Source organism: Fusarium redolens (assembly GCF_020744475.1).
Source record: "Fusarium redolens strain MPI-CAGE-AT-0023 chromosome Unknown BKA55scaffold_43, whole genome shotgun sequence".
NCBI classification, from domain to species: domain Eukaryota; kingdom Fungi; phylum Ascomycota; class Sordariomycetes; order Hypocreales; family Nectriaceae; genus Fusarium; species Fusarium redolens.
The window spans coordinates 3,366-22,266 of record NW_025763706.1 but is presented as its reverse complement, the minus strand read 5'-3'; the positions used below and the strand labels follow the sequence as shown (position 1 = coordinate 22,266).

The 18,901-nt window shown below is 23.4% G+C and overlaps 2 protein-coding genes across 2 annotated transcripts; both read left to right on the top strand.

Moving 5' to 3' along the window:
• Positions 1–4: 4 nt before the first annotated feature.
• On the top strand, positions 5–1,577 carry BKA55DRAFT_587386 (uncharacterized protein). The gene is made up of 4 exons (XM_046194652.1): positions 5–465; positions 512–895; positions 947–1,308; positions 1,362–1,577. Exons 1-3 carry the CDS (start codon positions 194–196, stop codon positions 1,257–1,259), a joined length of 969 nt encoding a protein of 322 aa, XP_046040788.1. The 5' UTR covers positions 5–193; the 3' UTR covers positions 1,260–1,308; positions 1,362–1,577.
• A 443-nt stretch (positions 1,578–2,020) lies between these two features.
• Positions 2,021–2,895, top strand: BKA55DRAFT_600430 (uncharacterized protein; the record flags this gene model as incomplete). Its single annotated transcript, XM_046196525.1, has 2 exons — positions 2,021–2,299; positions 2,353–2,895. The coding sequence occupies 2 exons, from the start codon at positions 2,021–2,023 to the stop codon at positions 2,893–2,895; spliced, it is 822 nt and encodes a 273-aa protein (XP_046040787.1).
• Between the last annotated feature and the right edge of the window lie 16,006 nt (positions 2,896–18,901).

Here is an 18,901-nt window from a genome sequence, read left to right as displayed (position 1 = left end):
TATGTGTAGGGTTTCTCCTGATTTCTCTGGAAAAGCAGCGCGATCCTGGCGACAAGACGCTTCTTGGACATGTTTGTTCATAATCTCTTTCCCAACCAACTCGCCAGGTTTGCGACCGGGACATTCCGCTGATTTCCGCCGGGCAACGCCTCGTGTGCAGGTGGAAATATTGCTGTTGGGTATTCTTTAGTTCATGCATCTTGCGACCCGCTCGTCTCCGTCACCTTTCGTACTGTCAGTATCCAGAATGGATCACAAGATCTTTCAATATGGGCTGATCAAGGGCATGCGGGGCTTTGCTTCTCTAAACAACGATAATGTCGCGTACCTTACACGCAACGGTACTATCGGCTCTGTGCGAAACGACGACGGGCGGTTCCTCGCAGTGCTACAGTCGCAGCTGCGCCGTTTCGACATCGAGAAACAGCATATCCAACACATTTCAACGAAAAGTGGCTTTGAAGTGTAAGATCGAACATTAGGATCAAACATTACGCTGACTACCACTAAGCTACATACAATTCTCGAGCTGGCGACGTTTTGTCGAGTTATCATGGGAAGGAGACTCTTGCAGGGCAACGGCAGAGCTTCCAAAAGGACTAAAGAATGTCAACGTTCAGCTTCGAAAGGGTACAACCGTCATTACTCTTGGGACAACTTCACCAGAGCCTCTCACATACGCGCTCGACGATCGCGATATCTACACGATTCTCTTCGACCCCGCGATGTACGGAGGATTCGTTGTTGTATTCAGCGCTGATGGCGAGCATCAGAACGATATGCGGGCGATTTCGAAGCCTCTGACATACCGTGGTCTTTTGTGCTGCAAGATTAACGAGGCTCACACTTTGCAGTCCGCAAGCTCAAGTGGACTGGTATGCACGATGAAAATAAGGTAACTGCCACTTTCTAGTGGGATGGCTCCGCTAAAGCTAAGGTCAAGTAGTCCTGACCTCTTACGCAATGACTCTCAACGAGCGGATAATGCCATCGACAGAGAAACATCAGCAGAATTGCGTGTACCGAGCGACAGTAACGATCGACAGAGCAGTCACCATACCGATGCACATGGCGAACCGACGGACGATACTATAAGGACGTCTGCGCAAGTTTCACAACCGTCCAGTATCGAAGAGATGGAACAGCACATAGAGGCGTGCTTGCGCGAGAATCAGACATCGCCATATGAGTTGGCCGAACTCTGTGAGATGTTCCCTGGACACGCGCCCATAACCTATGTAGAATGTGGTATCGGGTGAGGGAAAGGCTGAAAAGAAAGAACCTGAACGCATTGTCGTCCTTACGAGGGTAGGTTTGTCTTTGTGATGTTCAATTGCATCAGGAGCTAACATGCTGCTTAGATCAGCGTTGTGCAAGACTATACAACGAATGGGGCAGAAGGTGGATGAGACATCTATTTTCGTCAGACAGTAGACAAGCACCGACAAGAAACGTAATTAAAATCCAGCAATTTGATTCATGTTGTAGAACAAAACTACTCATTATGATTCTGGCGACTTTATATCGTGTTCACAGAAAGTAGAACTATGATTCCTTCTGGCAGTCATGGGAACGGCCATGAACTTAGGTGGCAAATTGTCAAATATCGGGAAGTAGGCTATCTGAATGATCCATGTCAGGAGTTCCCTGACGCCACTTCGACCAACACCGTTGGCGGAAACTAATTAGCGTGATTGAGTTCTTATCGTAGTTTTGCCATGCGTCAGGGGCTTTACCAAATCCACAAATCCGTGGGGGCTCGGAACTGTTCCATGGATCTTTCGTAAAGCGCTAAAGACGGGCCGGCGGACTTGAGGTAGTTTTGTATAAGCCCCAGTCATAAGTGAGACCCAGTATTGAGCAACCATGCCAACTTGAATCGCCAATGAAGAGACCATGGATCTGATGGGTGACAGGCTTAAATAAGGCCCGGCTTCCACTTCCAGTCGCTCATCATGACGCTTCAACCACCCTGAGTGAAGCCTAAAAATACTCTACCATCGACTTCTTTGAAACAAACATGGACAACATGCATCAATATCAAATCGTTGATAGCTATCTCCTATCCATACTCTCTTTGTCTTTCTTCTTTCTCTTCATATACCTCAAGTTCGACGCCGCTTGGTCAAAAAATACATGCTTGGTGGCCTTGGCTATAGTATGGATAATCCTAGAGCTGCAGGCCTTGATTCTTTTTTCTCTTCAGATGAGTGGAGCGATCAAGGAGTCCTGGTCTCCTCAGGGTTCTATGTACGCGATCTTGATCACGCTATCATTATGGGGGATTGGAACATTACAAGTAAGTGAAGAGTCTGCTACCCGTCATGCGCTTGCTCTAAGATGTCCTTGCAGGTCCTGGCGGTTATATTTCCGATCGGAAATGGCACTGATCTGGAGATGTGGGCGATTTATGCCGTTGCCTTTGAATGTATTGAGGTTATCATCGTAGTGGCCTTGATATTCGTTCCTCAAGTCACGGTTCACAGCGAAATTGCGTGTGTCTTGCCTCCGCTGACATCCCAAGTCATAACAATAGCGATAATGTATCGTGCTTCTTGTGGGATTCAAAGGCACAGCATACCTAGACGTACGGCCATTCACCATTTCTGGGCTGGCTTAGCTGTGGTAATCATCTCCATGGTTCTAGCTGGGCTTTCAGCCAGTGGACAATACCCGAGTCTTGGGTTCTTACAAGGCATCCTTTTCATGGAAAGTTCAGTCATGGGTTTACGACCTGCAGCACAGAAGCGACGGAACCGTGGACTTGCAAATGGGCATCCGGGCATCCCGCTGACCTCGCATACGCCTCCCGACTCAAAATCATCTCTCAACGACGACATTTGCCGGCCGGCGTCTTCTTACACGTCCTTTAACTGTCGCCCTTCTCCATGCTAGCGTCACGCTGTCCTGCCGTCTCGTGTAATTTAGTTTCTCGACATGCCGGAGCCACGGGAAACACAGATGGGATAGACGATAGATAGTTTGTGCGATTTTATATCTATTTTAGTCTATCCAAGCCAGATTGGGCTTACTGTATTTCATTAAATTTTCAATTTCCTGTGAGCTATCCATATAGTGGACACTGTACAGCTCGAGACTTAGCGAGAAACTCCCGACTGCGTATACCGTTCCAGCGGAGAAGCTTAACGTCAGAAAACAACCTTGACTCGGACCCGCCAAACAGATCTTTACTATTCAGACAACTCCACATTAGCAGCCTGTGAGGCCGGAAATTGCTCTACTACGAAGCGTGAACGGACAAAGTCTAGGGTGCCGGAAGTCACATTGTTATACCTCCAAGGTCTCAGGCTACGACTCATCCATCTTCCACGCTATCACGCGATTTGCTAGGAAGACACAAGAAGGCTCTTTCTTAGACGATCTCAGATATCAAGGCTTACTATAGTCGATAACTTCGGGCTTCTCTATGCGAACTAAGGTGAGTTCGTAGCAACAGAACCGATATCTAGACCAGGGTGGTTGGAACTTCCTTCTCTAGGACACATATTGCCAGACGCTACTTATTCATTTTCATTTGAGTAGACTTGCAAGGTTATCCAACGTTGTTTTTGTATAGAAAAGGTTCAGCAACAGTAGGGGTGCTTAATAGGTCCGGAAATGATATCATCAAAAGTGACCGAGGTTTTCTGAAAACTGACAACGAATCTAGCTAACATCACCTTGTTATGCGAGAGGTCATTGCACAAACAACATCTCATGACTAAAGAACCACATTTGAATATTTCGAGAACTTGAAAGAAGGTAACTTGGCTCTCGTTCTATGTGTAACGGTTGCACCTAACCACTACGCCATGGGGCAAAAGACTGGCTAATAACTGTTTTTGTATCAATTACAGTGGTGCTTACAGCTGCCTATAGAAGCCTTATAGCGCTGTTACGGTAGCCAATCGTAACACCATAGAATTTAAAGTTTTAATCTTTAATTATTTAATATAATGTGTTGATAAGTATGCTGACCAGACAAGTATATTGACCACTGCACTGTATAACTATAGAAACTTACCCTATAACAAGCTTTTACAATAAATAAAGTAGCTAAAATTCTAATAAAAATATTACTTAAAATAGTATGATTAACTTAAATTAATAGTATTTTTTACAGATTTTTAGCTATTTTATTACATATAGAAAACCTTATAATACAGTTGTAACAGTTGCACAAGCCGTTAACCCACAGGGCAAAAGATCGGGCCATAATCGCTATGCAAGCAATCATGGATGTGCTACAGCTGCCTTATAGAAGAAGCCTTACAGCGCTGTTACGGGCACGAATCGTAACATATATATTTATAATATACATTAAGGAGTAGTATTAAAAAGATATTAGCTATCTAATTAGTTAAAAAGCCTATTAATTCCTTTTAAATTATAAGGAAAAGTATTTATAGATTTTATTATATAACTATCATTTATTATCTTGAAACGTACAAAAGTTAATATAATTTTAAATATTATTAATAAGTATATAAAATATATATAATTCTCTCTTATATTAATTAAAATTATAATAACGTACATAATAAGCAAGTGAATTAGACAAGAGAGTGGATCAGCATACTATTCAGCTAATAATAGCCTACCTTTTAAGGTAAAAAGTGGGTTAATCCACTTGCTTGTCTAATCCACTCGCATATTATTTATAATGTTTAAACTTACTAAGCTATTTTCTAATAAAATTAAGCTTTAACTTAAAATATTAAATAAGGTAATCTTATCTAAAAAACTTATTTCTATAAGTATATTTTAATTAAAGTTGTATTTCTTCTTAAAGATAAAATAAAAGCTATTAATACTATTTTACTTATAAATAAATAATTAAATAAAAAGAATAAATTAAATATTAAAATATTACTTAACATATTTTATTAATACTAATTAAAATACTTAGTTAAAACTTTTATATATAATATAATTTATATATAATAGAGGGATAAACTTAACTATTAGAGTAACCCTATTGTAAGCATTAATAAGATTTAAGCTAGAATTTTATATTACTATAAAAATAATAGTACTTAAAAAGGAGCTTTAAAAGTAATATTCCAGGTTTAAAAACTTTAAGATCTTAAAAATAAGCTTATTATATATTAAAAAGTTAATATAAAAAAATAAACTAAATACTTTAATATTAAATATAAAAAGATATATTATAATTAGGGGTAATTTATAATATTATTAATTAAAAACCTTAGACTTAAAGAAAAAAATTCTAGCCTTAAAGTAAATTAAATTGTTTTAAAGTATTAAGTAAATTAGGCTTTAAGTATATATATTAATCGTCCTTAAATAATACTTATAACTATATAATATCTTTTATATTAATTTCCTTAAAGTCTATAAAGGAAGAGGATGATATAAAGAAAAACCCTCTTAATACGTAAATTAAAAAAAGAAAATAGTATATAAAAAGTTAAATATATTAAAGTTAAAAAGGTTATTAATAAAAACACTTATTATTTTATTAAGTAAAATGGTTAGACTTTTACATATAATTAATAAGTTATAAAATTAAATATAAGGAATATACCTCAAATTATATTAAATTAATATAAATCTAAAGTATTATAGAAAAATAAAAAAGCTTAAAATTATATGCTAATAATACCCTGAGGAAGTAACGATAATATAAGAAAGTAAGAATTAAAATTATTAATTAAAGGTATTATACCTAAAGGCTATATGGCTATTAAAAAAAAAAAATTATTAAACCTATTAAAAGGTAAAACCCTTTTAAAACTACTAAGACTTACTACTTAAATTAACTTATTATAATTATTATTATCTTTTTTATAATAACATTTACTACGTATATATAAATCTATAATATCCCCCTTACAAGCTACTTAATTATAAGTTTGAGAAATAATAGGCTAAGTTTAGATAATATTATAAGTATAATATACTATTTTATAAGCTTTATAATATAGTATATTTAATTTAATTTTAATTATATAAGTTATATTTATATATAGCTTTAAAGAATAAAGTTATTTAAAGTCTCTAATTAGGGCCCCTTATATTATTAAAATATACTCTATTTAATTATAAAAGCTATATAAAAGCTATAATAATAATAAAAATATTACATTATAAGGCTTAAAGTCCTTTATATAAATATAGTTAATAATAAAAAAAGAAATATAAGCTTAAGATATCTTTATTACTAATCTTATTAATATTTATTAAAGGATTAATAAGATAATTATAATTATTATAATTATTATTAATAACAATTATATAATAATATATTCTATATTAAAAATTAGTGTTTTTAGCGTATGTTATTATAATATTTTATAATTAGTATATTAATATTACTTACTTAAAGAGGTTAATACTAAAGAGGGTATTTAGCCTATTAAAGATAAGTGTAATGGTTGTGGTTCCTAAGGGATAAACTAGTCTATTCTAGGTTTATATTGGCAGATAAAGTAGGGCGTGATGCTAAGTGGTGCAAAGTATTATATCTCTTAATAATTAAGTAATATATATTAGGCTTATTAATATAAAGAAGTTTTATTAATAGCTAGTAAGCTAGATTTTATAAAAGCATTAATAAATATATTTTATATATTAAGGCTTTTTATATAACGTTAATTATATTTAGGAATAATATTATTCCTAGTATAATACAATTCTAGGCTATTATTAAATTTATATAATTATTAGTCTTATAATAATTAATATTTAATAAGGTAAATTTATAAGATATAAATAATATAGCTATAGGGGTTATAATATAATCTCTCCCCTTTATTAGGTCTTATCTTTAAGACCTATATACCCTAGCTAAGCTAAATTTTATTTAGTATATTCTACCTTAACCTTTTTATTATTATATTATATAATATTTAATTATATTTCTAAGTAGTCTTTTTATAAGGATTATAAAATTAATACCCTTACTTTATTTATTAAGTCCTTTAATAAGGAGGCTAATATACTTTATACTTAATATTTCTATTTTAGTAAGAAATGCCTAATATTTATAAATTCTATATATTATAGTAAATATATTTATAATAAGAAATCTTATAATAGTATTTATATAGTATTTTCTTATATATATATATTTTATCTTTTTTTATTTTAATTAACTTATTATAATAATAAACTTAATAAAGTAAGAAAAGAATTTAGAAATTAATAAAGATAAGGCTAGTAATAATCTTCTTAAGCTTTATAAGGAGATAGTGGTATTATAGTCTTATCTTTCTGCTATTATAGGTTATTTATTAATAATCTAGAAGATCTATATTAAAATAAAGGAGTATTATTCTAGGGCTACTTATTATAGTGTTTAAAAGGTAAAGTAATAAGATAGCTTGCTTTCTATATTAGATACTTATAAAGATATTATAATATATAATCTTTAAACTAATTATATTCTTAATAAGGTTAATTAGGCAATTCTTAGTTTAGGTAATAATTTCTTAAATACCTTGCTTTTATTTAATTTTAATAGAAATTCTTTAAGAATTACTAGATATTAATAAGGTATTTTAATAGTTCTTATATATTTTTATTTTCTAGGTAATCTTTGTATTTAATAAGGTATTTTATTTATTTATTAATTTTTCTTATATCTTTAATTACTTCTGCTTTATAGATTTCTAGTCTTTTAATTTCTTTTAGTTTATTACTAGTCTTAATTTATATTATATTAGCTGCTAATTTAAGTAATAAAATATAAAAGATTAGATGGAGCCTAACTTTTAATAATAGGTCTAGTTTATAATTATTTTCTAAAACTTTCTATTTAACTTTATATAATTTACTATACTTATAATCTAATTTATAACTTAGTTGTTTTATTATAATGTTTTTTATAGCTAAGTAAATTATATCTCCCTTTAAGAAGGTTAATCTTTTAATCTTTTTTATATTATACTATTTTTTTATTTATTTTCTAATAAATTCTAATTTTCTTTTTAATTCTTTATATAAAGCTTTTTTGTCTTTACTTTTAATTATAATAGCTAGGTTAACTATTTTTTAGTTTTATATTATATAATATAGGTTTAAAGTAAATTTAAAGTTAGCTATTAAAGGTATTAATTTTATGCTTTTATTATATATTATATTATATATAAGTTAGGTATTTAATAACTTTTCTACCTAAATATTCTATTTATAATTAATATAATATTATTAGTACTTACTAGAACTTACTTATAAATATAGTTCTTTTATCTATTAGGATCTTATATAGTAAATTATATTTTCTAATTATCTTATTATAGAAGATATAAGTAAGTTATTCTATATTTCTATCTTTTTTATAAGATATATAATAAGAGAATTTAGTAAGTTAATTTATTATAATTAAGATATTATTATAAAAGATTCTAGTTAAGGGTTCTTCTAATAAGGGTAACTTAATTATAAAGTCTATTATAATTAAGCTTTAAGGTCTCTCTATTACTTCTAATAATTATAATAAGCTATATAGCTTATATTATTATAACCTTATTTTTATATATAGGCTATACTATTTAAATTTTTTTTATTTCTTTTCTTTAGATCTTATATTCTTATTATTATAATTATTTAAAGGTTTTTATAACTCCATAATATCTATATAAAAGATATAAATAGAATTAATAAAGGAAGTTATATACTTTATTAGCTAGGATTTCCTTTATTAGTAATATTTATATTTATCTTAATATTTATATTAGTTATATAAACAAGTATTTTCCTTTTTAATTCTTTTTTAAGATTTATTTTTTATCTTAGGTATACTAGTATTATAATCTAGTTACCGATTAATTATATCTACTCTCTTATTATCTAATCCTTTATAACAAATAATTATAAAATTAAATTTATATAGGTATTTAATATAATATAGTTATTATTAGTTAAGTTTTATATTATAATAAAGTATAAGATATTTTAATAGTTAATATAGACTTTAATTTAATATATACTTCTTATAAGGTAGTATTTAAATTCTTTAAAGTAGTTAATAATTACTAGAAATTCCTTATTATACATAAGGTAATTAAGCTTTATTTCATATAATTTATAAAAATAAAATATAATTAGGTAAAGCTTTCTTTTTTTATTTTATTATTTAATTTACCTTCTTAAAGTAAAATCTAATAAGTTAGTTTTTAGTTCTATTTCCTTATTAAGGTTAAATATAATTAATATAGGTTTACTAAGAATTGCTTATTATAATACTTTAAATACTATCTATATATTTTATTTTTATATAAACTTTCTATCTTTTTTTATAAGTTTAATAAGCGAGTTAGTAATTTTATTAAAATCCTATATAAATTATTAATAGTAGTTAGTAAAGCTTAAAAAGCTTTATACTTTTTTAATTATTATTAATAGGGGCTAATTTATTACTATTAACATTTTCTTTTATTTTATCTTAATTTTATTAAAGGTAATAATATATTTTAAAAAGTCTACTTCTTTTATATAAAAGTAACTTTTTTTCGATTTAATTAATAAGTTAATATCTTATAGTATTTATAAAACCTTATAAATATATTTCTTATATTTCTTTTTATTATTTAAGAAGATTAAGATATTATTTAGGTAGTATATTATAAAGATATTAAGTTATTATTAAAGTATATTATTAATTATCTATTAAAATCTTATAGGTATATTAGTAAGTCTAAATAGTATTATTAAATATTTAAAGAATTTAAACTTAGTTCTAAATACTATCTTTTATTTATTTCCATTCTTAATATAGATTAGATTATAGGCTTTTTAAGGTTAAAAGTAATAAAGATTTATTTTCTTTATAAATAGTTTTTTAATTTTATAATAAGTAAAAGTAAGGTCTAATCTTTAATAATAAAGGTATTTAATCTTTAATAATTTATAATAAGTTATAGCTTTTTATTTTTCTTAGGTATAAATATTATTAGAAATCCTATTAATAAGGTAAATATTTAGATATTTCCCTTAGTTAATTTTATTTCTAGGTATTCTCTTACAGTTTTAAGTTCCTTTTTATTAAGGTTATAAATTTTCTAAAATAATAGGTTATCTATTTTAAGCTAAATTTTATAATCTTAATAGCTATATTATAATACCTTTATATTAAGTTCTTCTTTAAATAGTTTCTTATAAATTTAATAGTCCTTAAGGATATTCTTAGGTTATTCTTATTATTATTTTATTTTATCTTTTTTAATTTTTATAATTATTTATTTAAGTTATATAATTATTATTTAAAGAGACTTAATATTTATTTATTTTATTTTATTTTTTATTTCTTAGATATTTATATTATATCCCTTTTAAAGTAATATAACATTTCTTTTATATATTACTTTATTATCCTCTTTAAGTTAAGTTTAAGATCTCTTATTATCCTTATAATTAATTCTTTTATTATTATTAATATTACTTTAAATAATAACTTAGCTAGTTAGCTAGTTAATATTAAGGTTATAATATCTTAATTATAATATTCCTAGGAGGATATTAACCTTATTTAGAAATATAATATTAAATTTTATTTTTTAATTTTTCCTATTAATAAAGACCTTAAGGTAATTAATCTCTTAATCTATTAAGCTATTATTATAATTAAAACATTATCATTTTATATTTATTAAGGCATATAAATCTTTCTTCCTTTTTTATAATAGCTTTAAATTAGTTATTACTTTAGGTTTAATATAGTTATTTTTACTTTATAATCTATTTTTATATTTAGCTCTTTTCTCTTAATCTAGACTTTTAATACTAGGTAGTTTAAAGTATTTTTATTTATAACTCTTAGAGCTCTTTTTAGGCGTAGTTTGCCTAATCTTAGCTTTTTATATATTTATAGCTCTATTATAAATAGTATATCTTATTTCCTAATACTTTTTAATAGGTTTATTTATAGTTATTATTATAGTATTTTTCTTTATTTATATAATTATTAGTAAATTCTTTATTATATAGTTATTACTAGAGGTACTCTTCTAATTTTATATATTTTTTATTTAATATTTTTAATTATAAATTATATCTTTTTAATTTAATTATCTATCTTTTATATAGTACTCTTATATATTTTAGGAAATAATATTTATATTTTTTTACATCTATATATTACTTATTATAGTTCTTATTATTAAGTTTATAATATTTGTTTACTAATTCTTATTTATATTTATTATATATCCTTTATATTATTTTTTATATATTAGTAAGGTTTCTTTTACTTAAGTATAATTATTAAAAGAATCCTATAATTACTTTAAGGTTTTTATCTTTTTTATAATATTAGGGTCCTATGGCTATTATCAGTTAGTTATTTGTATCTAATCTATTTCCTCTATAACTTAGCTAGGGGTTACTTATCCTTTATTTATAGTAATTATTTCTTATTTCTTAATTTATTAGATTAGTTACTCTATTTTTTCCCTTTTTCCTAGTTCTTATAAAAGCTATCTATTTATATTAATTAAAAAGTAGTATTTTATAAACATATCTCTTGTATAAAAGCTATATTTTTATTATTAGTTTTAATTAATTTCTTAAAAAAGTATTAAATTAAACTATAGTTTTACTATTCTTAAATTATTATATTAAGAGTATATAATATATTTTACTAATTCTTTATATATATATAAGTTTATATTTAAGGTTTTAAAGATAGTTATAAGAAAATAATTATTATTTAATTTCTCTCTTTTATAGGCCTTATATTAGTAATACCTTTAAAGTACCTAAGAGATTTCTTTATATTAATTATTAATAAGAAATATTTTAATATTATTTTTAAGTTAAACCTAAGTTCTTTATATAAAGGATTTATAGTATTATTTATATAATATACTTATATAGTTATAGCTTTTAGTTTATTAATATTTATATACTTTTTTAATCTTTAAATATACCTTTTATGTAATAAATTATAATACTTATTTCTATTTTTATTAAATAAACAGATATAAATCTATTATTATTCTTATTTAATTTTCTTATCTTCTTTATAGAGATATTATATAATAGCTTGTACTACTTTTCCTTTATATCTTATACTTTTTATATATTAGTAATAGTATTTTTATATTTTATTACCTATTTTTCTTTTAATTTATATTTTTTCTTCCTTCCTTTAGAAAGCTATTTTTTATTTCTTAAGCTTTTAATGTTTTTAGAATTTAATTTTAATAAATCTTAATACTTTATATTTTATAATATATCCTTTTTTAATATTTACTATAATAGTTATTTTATCTTATTATATAATTTTTCTAATAAGGATATTATTTATTATTTATAAAATACTTAACTATTCTTTTAGTTTAAGGATAATTGCTTTTTTTTATTAAAAATTCTAAGTATTTTTATATTTCCCTTAACGTAGTTGATAAGCGATCCGACCGGACAAGTGATCCGACCACTTTTATTTCCACCTTAAATCCAGGTTTTAAAAAATTCTCTAAAAATTCAAACTAAGCCTAAAATAGCTATAATTTTAATAGCTTATATATATGTCTTAAATAAAGCTATATTAATTTTCTTAGATTTTTAAAAAAAATCTATATAGCTATAAACTTTAAAGTCTATTTACACTGTAAAATACACTGTATTTTAAGGTTTTCTATATAAAATAAAATAGCTAAAAATATTTAAAAATAATAATTCAATAAAGCTAATTATACTATTTTATAAATTACTTTTATTAAATTTTTAAATATTTTATTTAAGGTTTTAGTTTCTATAGGGTAAGCTATTTTTTAGCTATACAGTGCAGTGGTCGGATTACTTATCCGGTCGGATCGCTTATCAACTACGTTATGTTTCTTTTTTTTTATCTTTTTTCTCTTTATTTTTATTAAAAGTATTCTTTCTTTATAAGGTCTTTTATAATTCTATAATAATATTTATTATTAATTATATTTCTATAAATTCTTTATTATTCTTTTTCTTTTTTCGAAAGTTCTTTAAGTTCTCTTTTTAATTTATTAAGACCTTCTAGCTTTATAAAGGTTATATTATAATATAGAATTATATTATATTTACTTTAAGTTATTCTTAATATTTTAATATATATAGCTATTTAGAAGTCTGATATTTAAGTTAATTTAAGAGTTTACTTACCTTAATTTAGATCTTTTAGTTTTCTTAATTTTAAGTAATTATATATTATATATTTATACTTATTATAGTTATAATATTTAACCTTAAATATATCTTATAGCTTCCTTAGGCCTTAGTTTCCTTATTAAGTAGCTTTAAGGATTATAAGTCTTACTTTAGTTTTATAAGATATATTATTATTTCTCTTATATCTTTAGTTAATATTATTTCTATTTTAATAAAAATTATAGAATCCCTTATTCTTTATTATTTATTTCTTATATTATTATTTATATTACTAATTCTCTATTTTAATTATAATAGCTATAAGTTTATTTAAGGTCTTAGGTTTAAGTTAGATATTAACTAAAGTATTTTTAATTTTATCTTTTAATCTTAAGTAAATTTATATTATATAGGCTTCTTTATTTTAATTAAGCCTAAATACTTAATAGTCATATTTAATAAAATATATAACTATAAATCCTTTTTATTTAAATTATTATTTTTTATTTTTATTATTTATTTTTTATTTAGTATATTAAAAGTATATTATAATTCTTTCTTCAAGTTTTTATACTTATTATAAATATACTAAGTTATTTCCTTTTATTTATATTATACCTTAGTAATATAATCTTAAAAGATAGTTTTAAACTATTATAAAGCCTTATCTTTAAGAGACCCTATCATATATTATATTTTAAGTTTATTTATAATAAACTAGGTTAAGTAATATAAAAGTAACTTTATAGGCTAATTAAAAATCCTTAAAGCTTATTAAAGTCTTTATTAAATAAGTTTAGCTAATATGGCCTAAGGATTTCTTTAAAACCCTTACTAATTATAATAAGTAAGTTTATATACTTAATATACTTTTAATAAAATCTTTAACTCTTTTTTACTTTCTAATTAATTTCTTTAATATAATCTAAGAATTTCTTTACCTATTTCTTTAGTTTTTTAATTTTAATTTATATAACCTTAATATTATTTTTAATAGCTTTTAATAATATATTATATTATATACCCAAGTCTTTAAGTTTTTATTTAAATTTTTTTATTTTATTTTTATAGGTATTTAAATAAGCTAGGATAATATCTTTTTCTCCTTTATTATTAGTATTTATAAGGATTTCTTTAATTTTATAAGGTATCTTAAGTTAGGTAGGCTACTAGCTATAGCTGGAGGTTGAGGTTTGGCTTAAAGTAATACGTATTATTATATAAGTATTACTTAGCATTATATAGTATATTCTAAATAAGAGCTATTAATATATAATAATTATAATTCTTAAGAGATAAACTAGTCTATTTTAGGTTTATACTAGTAAATATAATAAGGTATAATATTAAGTAATATAAAGTATTATATCTCTTAATAATTAAGTAATATATATTAGGCTTATTAATATAAAGAAATTTTATTAATAGCTAATAAACTAGATTTTATAACAGTATTATTAAATATATTTTATATATTATGGCTTCTTATATAAAGCTAATTATATTTAAAAATAATGTTATTGCTAGCGTAATATAGTCCTAGGCCGCCGTTAGTCTATATAATTATTAGTCCTGTAGTGATTGGTATTTAGTAGGGTGAATTTGTAGGGTGTACGTAACGTAGCCGCGGGGTTATAATATATTACATAAAATCCTTTATATTTTTATATAACTTAATATTTTATTATATTAATAATTAAATATAATCTTTATTTTTAATATTCCTTAATTTAAATTAAGACGTAATTATTTATTACTTTATTTTATTAGTATTATAAATAGTAATATTATACATATAATACTTATAATATTTACTTATAAATTAAGTAATATAAATACCTTTATAATTCCCTTTTTATTTAAATATATTCTTCTAAAGTTATAAGATTTTTAATAATTTCTTTTTTATAAACTTAGATATAGATATTATTATCTTATTTTATAATAGCCTATTTTTTAATAAGTTTTATATACTTTTAGTATTTATTATTTTAAAAATAGTTTTCAAGTTTATTATATTAAGGTATATTTTTAATATTTTAAATTATTTATATCTTTTTATATTTAATTTTCTTAGTATTAAACTCTCTTTATACCTATATTACTTTAAAATAGCCTAAGTCTTTATAATATTTATTTAATTACTTTAAGGTTATTTTAATAAGAATATTATTTACTATTAAGTAGGGGTTATATATAATTATTCTATCTTAAATTTTAAAAGGTATTTTTATTTTTTTAAAGATTTATATTAATATTTAGTTAATACTTTAATTAAATTGTTTAATACTTAGTTTATTATCTAAGTTAAGATTAACTTCTTTTCCTTTTCTAACTATTATAATAACCTTATTATTATTTATTTTATCTTTTCTAAAATTCAGGGTCTTTTATATCTTTAGTATATTTAAGTCTTTTTTATTTAAAGGCGTCTTTCTTAGTTTTCCTTTTTCTTATAAAGATTAGTATTTTATATCTTAACATAGGTTATTCCTTTAATATTAAATTAAGATAGTATTTCCTAAGGGTTTCGTTTTTATTAAGAAATAAATTATGTATTTGTATCTATCCTAGATTTATAATAAAATTAATACTAGATATATTATATTTATCTTTCTTAATTATATTAATTATCTTAATTACTATTTAGGGCTTATTGTTTTTCTATATAGTATTAATATATTTCTTTCCTTTAGGTATTAATTTATATTTTTAAATAGTTTTAATAGGGTTTTTATATTTTAATTCTTTATATCCTTTCTTATTATAATTCTAATAAGTAAGTTTAAATTTATCTTATTTAACTATTTTAATTTCTATTAATTTTACTTTAATACTATAAGATATATTATTATTATATTTCTGTCTTTAATTAATATTAAAATAGGGTTTATTATCTTATTATTTACTATATTAGGAATTCTAGGTTTTCTAGGTAAATAGTTAATTATTCATTCTAATAGCTATATTAATATATTTAATTAAAGTTTATAACTGATATTTTTATTATAATTCTATTTACATTAATTCTTTAAATATATTAAAATAGAAGGATATTAATATATCTTAATCTTATAATAGTTTACTTATAAGTTATAAAAACTTTACTTTTGAAAATAAAGTTAATCTAGTTTACTTAATAGTTTTAATCTTCCTTTTAGCTTATTCTTTTTTATTAATAGTTTTAAAAGCTATATAAAGTACTTCTTTAAATTTAAGGTATCCTTCCTTCTTAAAAATAATAATAATTTAAGGTTTTATGTTATAAAATAGGTTTTAAGTATAATTATTTATAATAGGTTAAAACTATTAAGCTATAGTTTTAATTAATTTTCTTACTATATATATAACTTTTATAAAATTATAGTAAAATTAGTTTAAGTAATATATAATAAATACTTATCTTTATATAAGGAATATAAGTAACTTACTAGGGGTTTTATTAAAAGGCTTAGGCAGGTTAGGCTTAAGGATATTTTTAAGATTCTTTCTAGTATTTACTATTAAGGCTATATTGTATATTTCTTATTAAGTATATATAGTGCTTTAATTCTATTATTACTATATAATAGAGAATTTATGTAATAATTAATATATCTTAGTTATTTTATTAGTAATATTATTAAGCGTTCTATAAAGTTATTTAACCTTTAAGTTAATAAAGCTTTAGGATAAGTTATTTATATTATTTATTTCCTAGTTAGTTAGTAGTTTATTAGCTGCTACTAGTAAAACAGGTATAGGGTAAGTAGGTATTATAGCTTACTACCTTTAAGGGTTAGTAGTTATATTTTATTACTAAATAGAGTTAATACTTATAAATATTATATTAGTATTACTTAGTATTTATATAATACAATTTAAATAAAAGCTATTAATATATAATAGTTAGGTTTAATTATATTAAATTAAGCTATATTAGGTTTATTATTAGTAAATAGTATAAGGTATATACTAAGTATTATTAAAGTATTATATCTCTTATTACTAGATTTAAGATATATTAGGCTTAATTAATATAAAGAAGTTATATTAATAGCTAGTAAGCTAGAATCTATTATAACAGTTATGGCAAGCATTCCAGGGTAAAAGGTCTAAGCTTTATTAGTAGGGTTAGATAGATATCTATAATAACAGATATAAAGGGACAGATTCCCCTAAGGACTTTAGCTTTTCTTATACTTTTAGGGATACCTTTTTTATATATAATTTTATACTCTTTTCCTTAATATCTAATATTATTAAACTAATTATTTAATTCTCTATTTTATAATAAGACCCTATCTTAATTAAACCTAACTAGTAGTTTATGCTTAGCTTATAATTAAGAAGTATTAGAAAATATTATCTTATATAGTCTTTTCTTTATTATTACTTTTTTACCTTTAAATTAGTCCTTAAAACCTAAAAAAGTCTACTTTATTAATATAATTAGTCTCTAAAAGGACTTTAAAATAACCTAAGTATTTAAAAAAGAGGCACTTTTATATTACTTAAACTATAAATTATAATAATTAAAGAGAAAAGGGAATATACCTAGTAAAGAATAGGTAAAAGGCTAAGATAAATAATAAAACTATTTATAAAAGTAATAAGAGGTAATAAATCTCTTAATTATTAAGCTAAGAGTAGTAAAACTAAATAGCTTATATATATAAAGAGTAATATTAAAATTATAAAGCTAGTATTACCTTATAATAATTCCTTATAATAAGGTAATATTAGAATTTATTATATAAAGAAATCTAACCATAATTTAATAAAAGAATATTAAAATTATATTATTTATTATAAACTATAATGTAATTAATATAGCCTAGGATTAATAACACTTAAAAATTAGTATTAAGTCACTTATTAAGCTACTTAGGTATAAATTACTTAAAAAAGTTACTTTTATAATTAAACATTTTAAAATCTTATAAGATTAACTAATTAGTTAAATTTTAAAGACTTTAATATAAGATATTTTTATATTTATTATATTTTAGACTTTTATAAGGAATCTAATAGTTATAATGGTAGCTAATATAGTTATCCTAATAAAGATAAATAAAAGGGATACTTATAGCTCTTTATAATTATTTTCTTATTTAAAAAAGACCCTATTAAAATACCTTATACTAATTAATTAGTTAATATTAGTTATAATAAGCTCTACTAATACCCCCTTACCTTTTAATAATATAAAGATTGCATTTGCTAAGCTAGTAACCTAACTAACCTAGCCTTAAGAAGTAATAATAGCCCTAGCTATAATAGCTAGCTAGCTTTAAGATCTTATTATAGCTATTTATAAGTATAAGCCTTATAATATAATTAACTAAATAACTCTATATATAGCTATTATTAATAATAAGGATATCTTAAAATATCTTTATTTTTTTTTAAATATTATATAAATAATATTAATATACCTAAGGGAAAATATATTATAATACTTAAAATATATACTATTTTAGCCCTTATAAAGGATATCTATTAAGCTTATAAAAGTTATAACTAAGAAAAAGCTAAGAAAAACCTTAAGGAAACTTTTATTATTAAAATAATATTACTTTTAATAGCCTTAAAGCTAGGCTTAAGAGGCTTAATTAAGAATAACTATTTAAGGATTACCTTTAAATAATTAAATAATTAACTTAATACTAGTTTAAGTTTAAAAAGCTAGATAATAACTATAAGAAATAAACTACTTAATTAAAAAATATCTTTAATACTATTTATTAAGAAGTCTTAAATAAGATTACCTTTTTATTTTCTAAAAGGCCTTTTAACTTAGCCTTAAAGTATATCTTTAGTTTATAACTTAGGT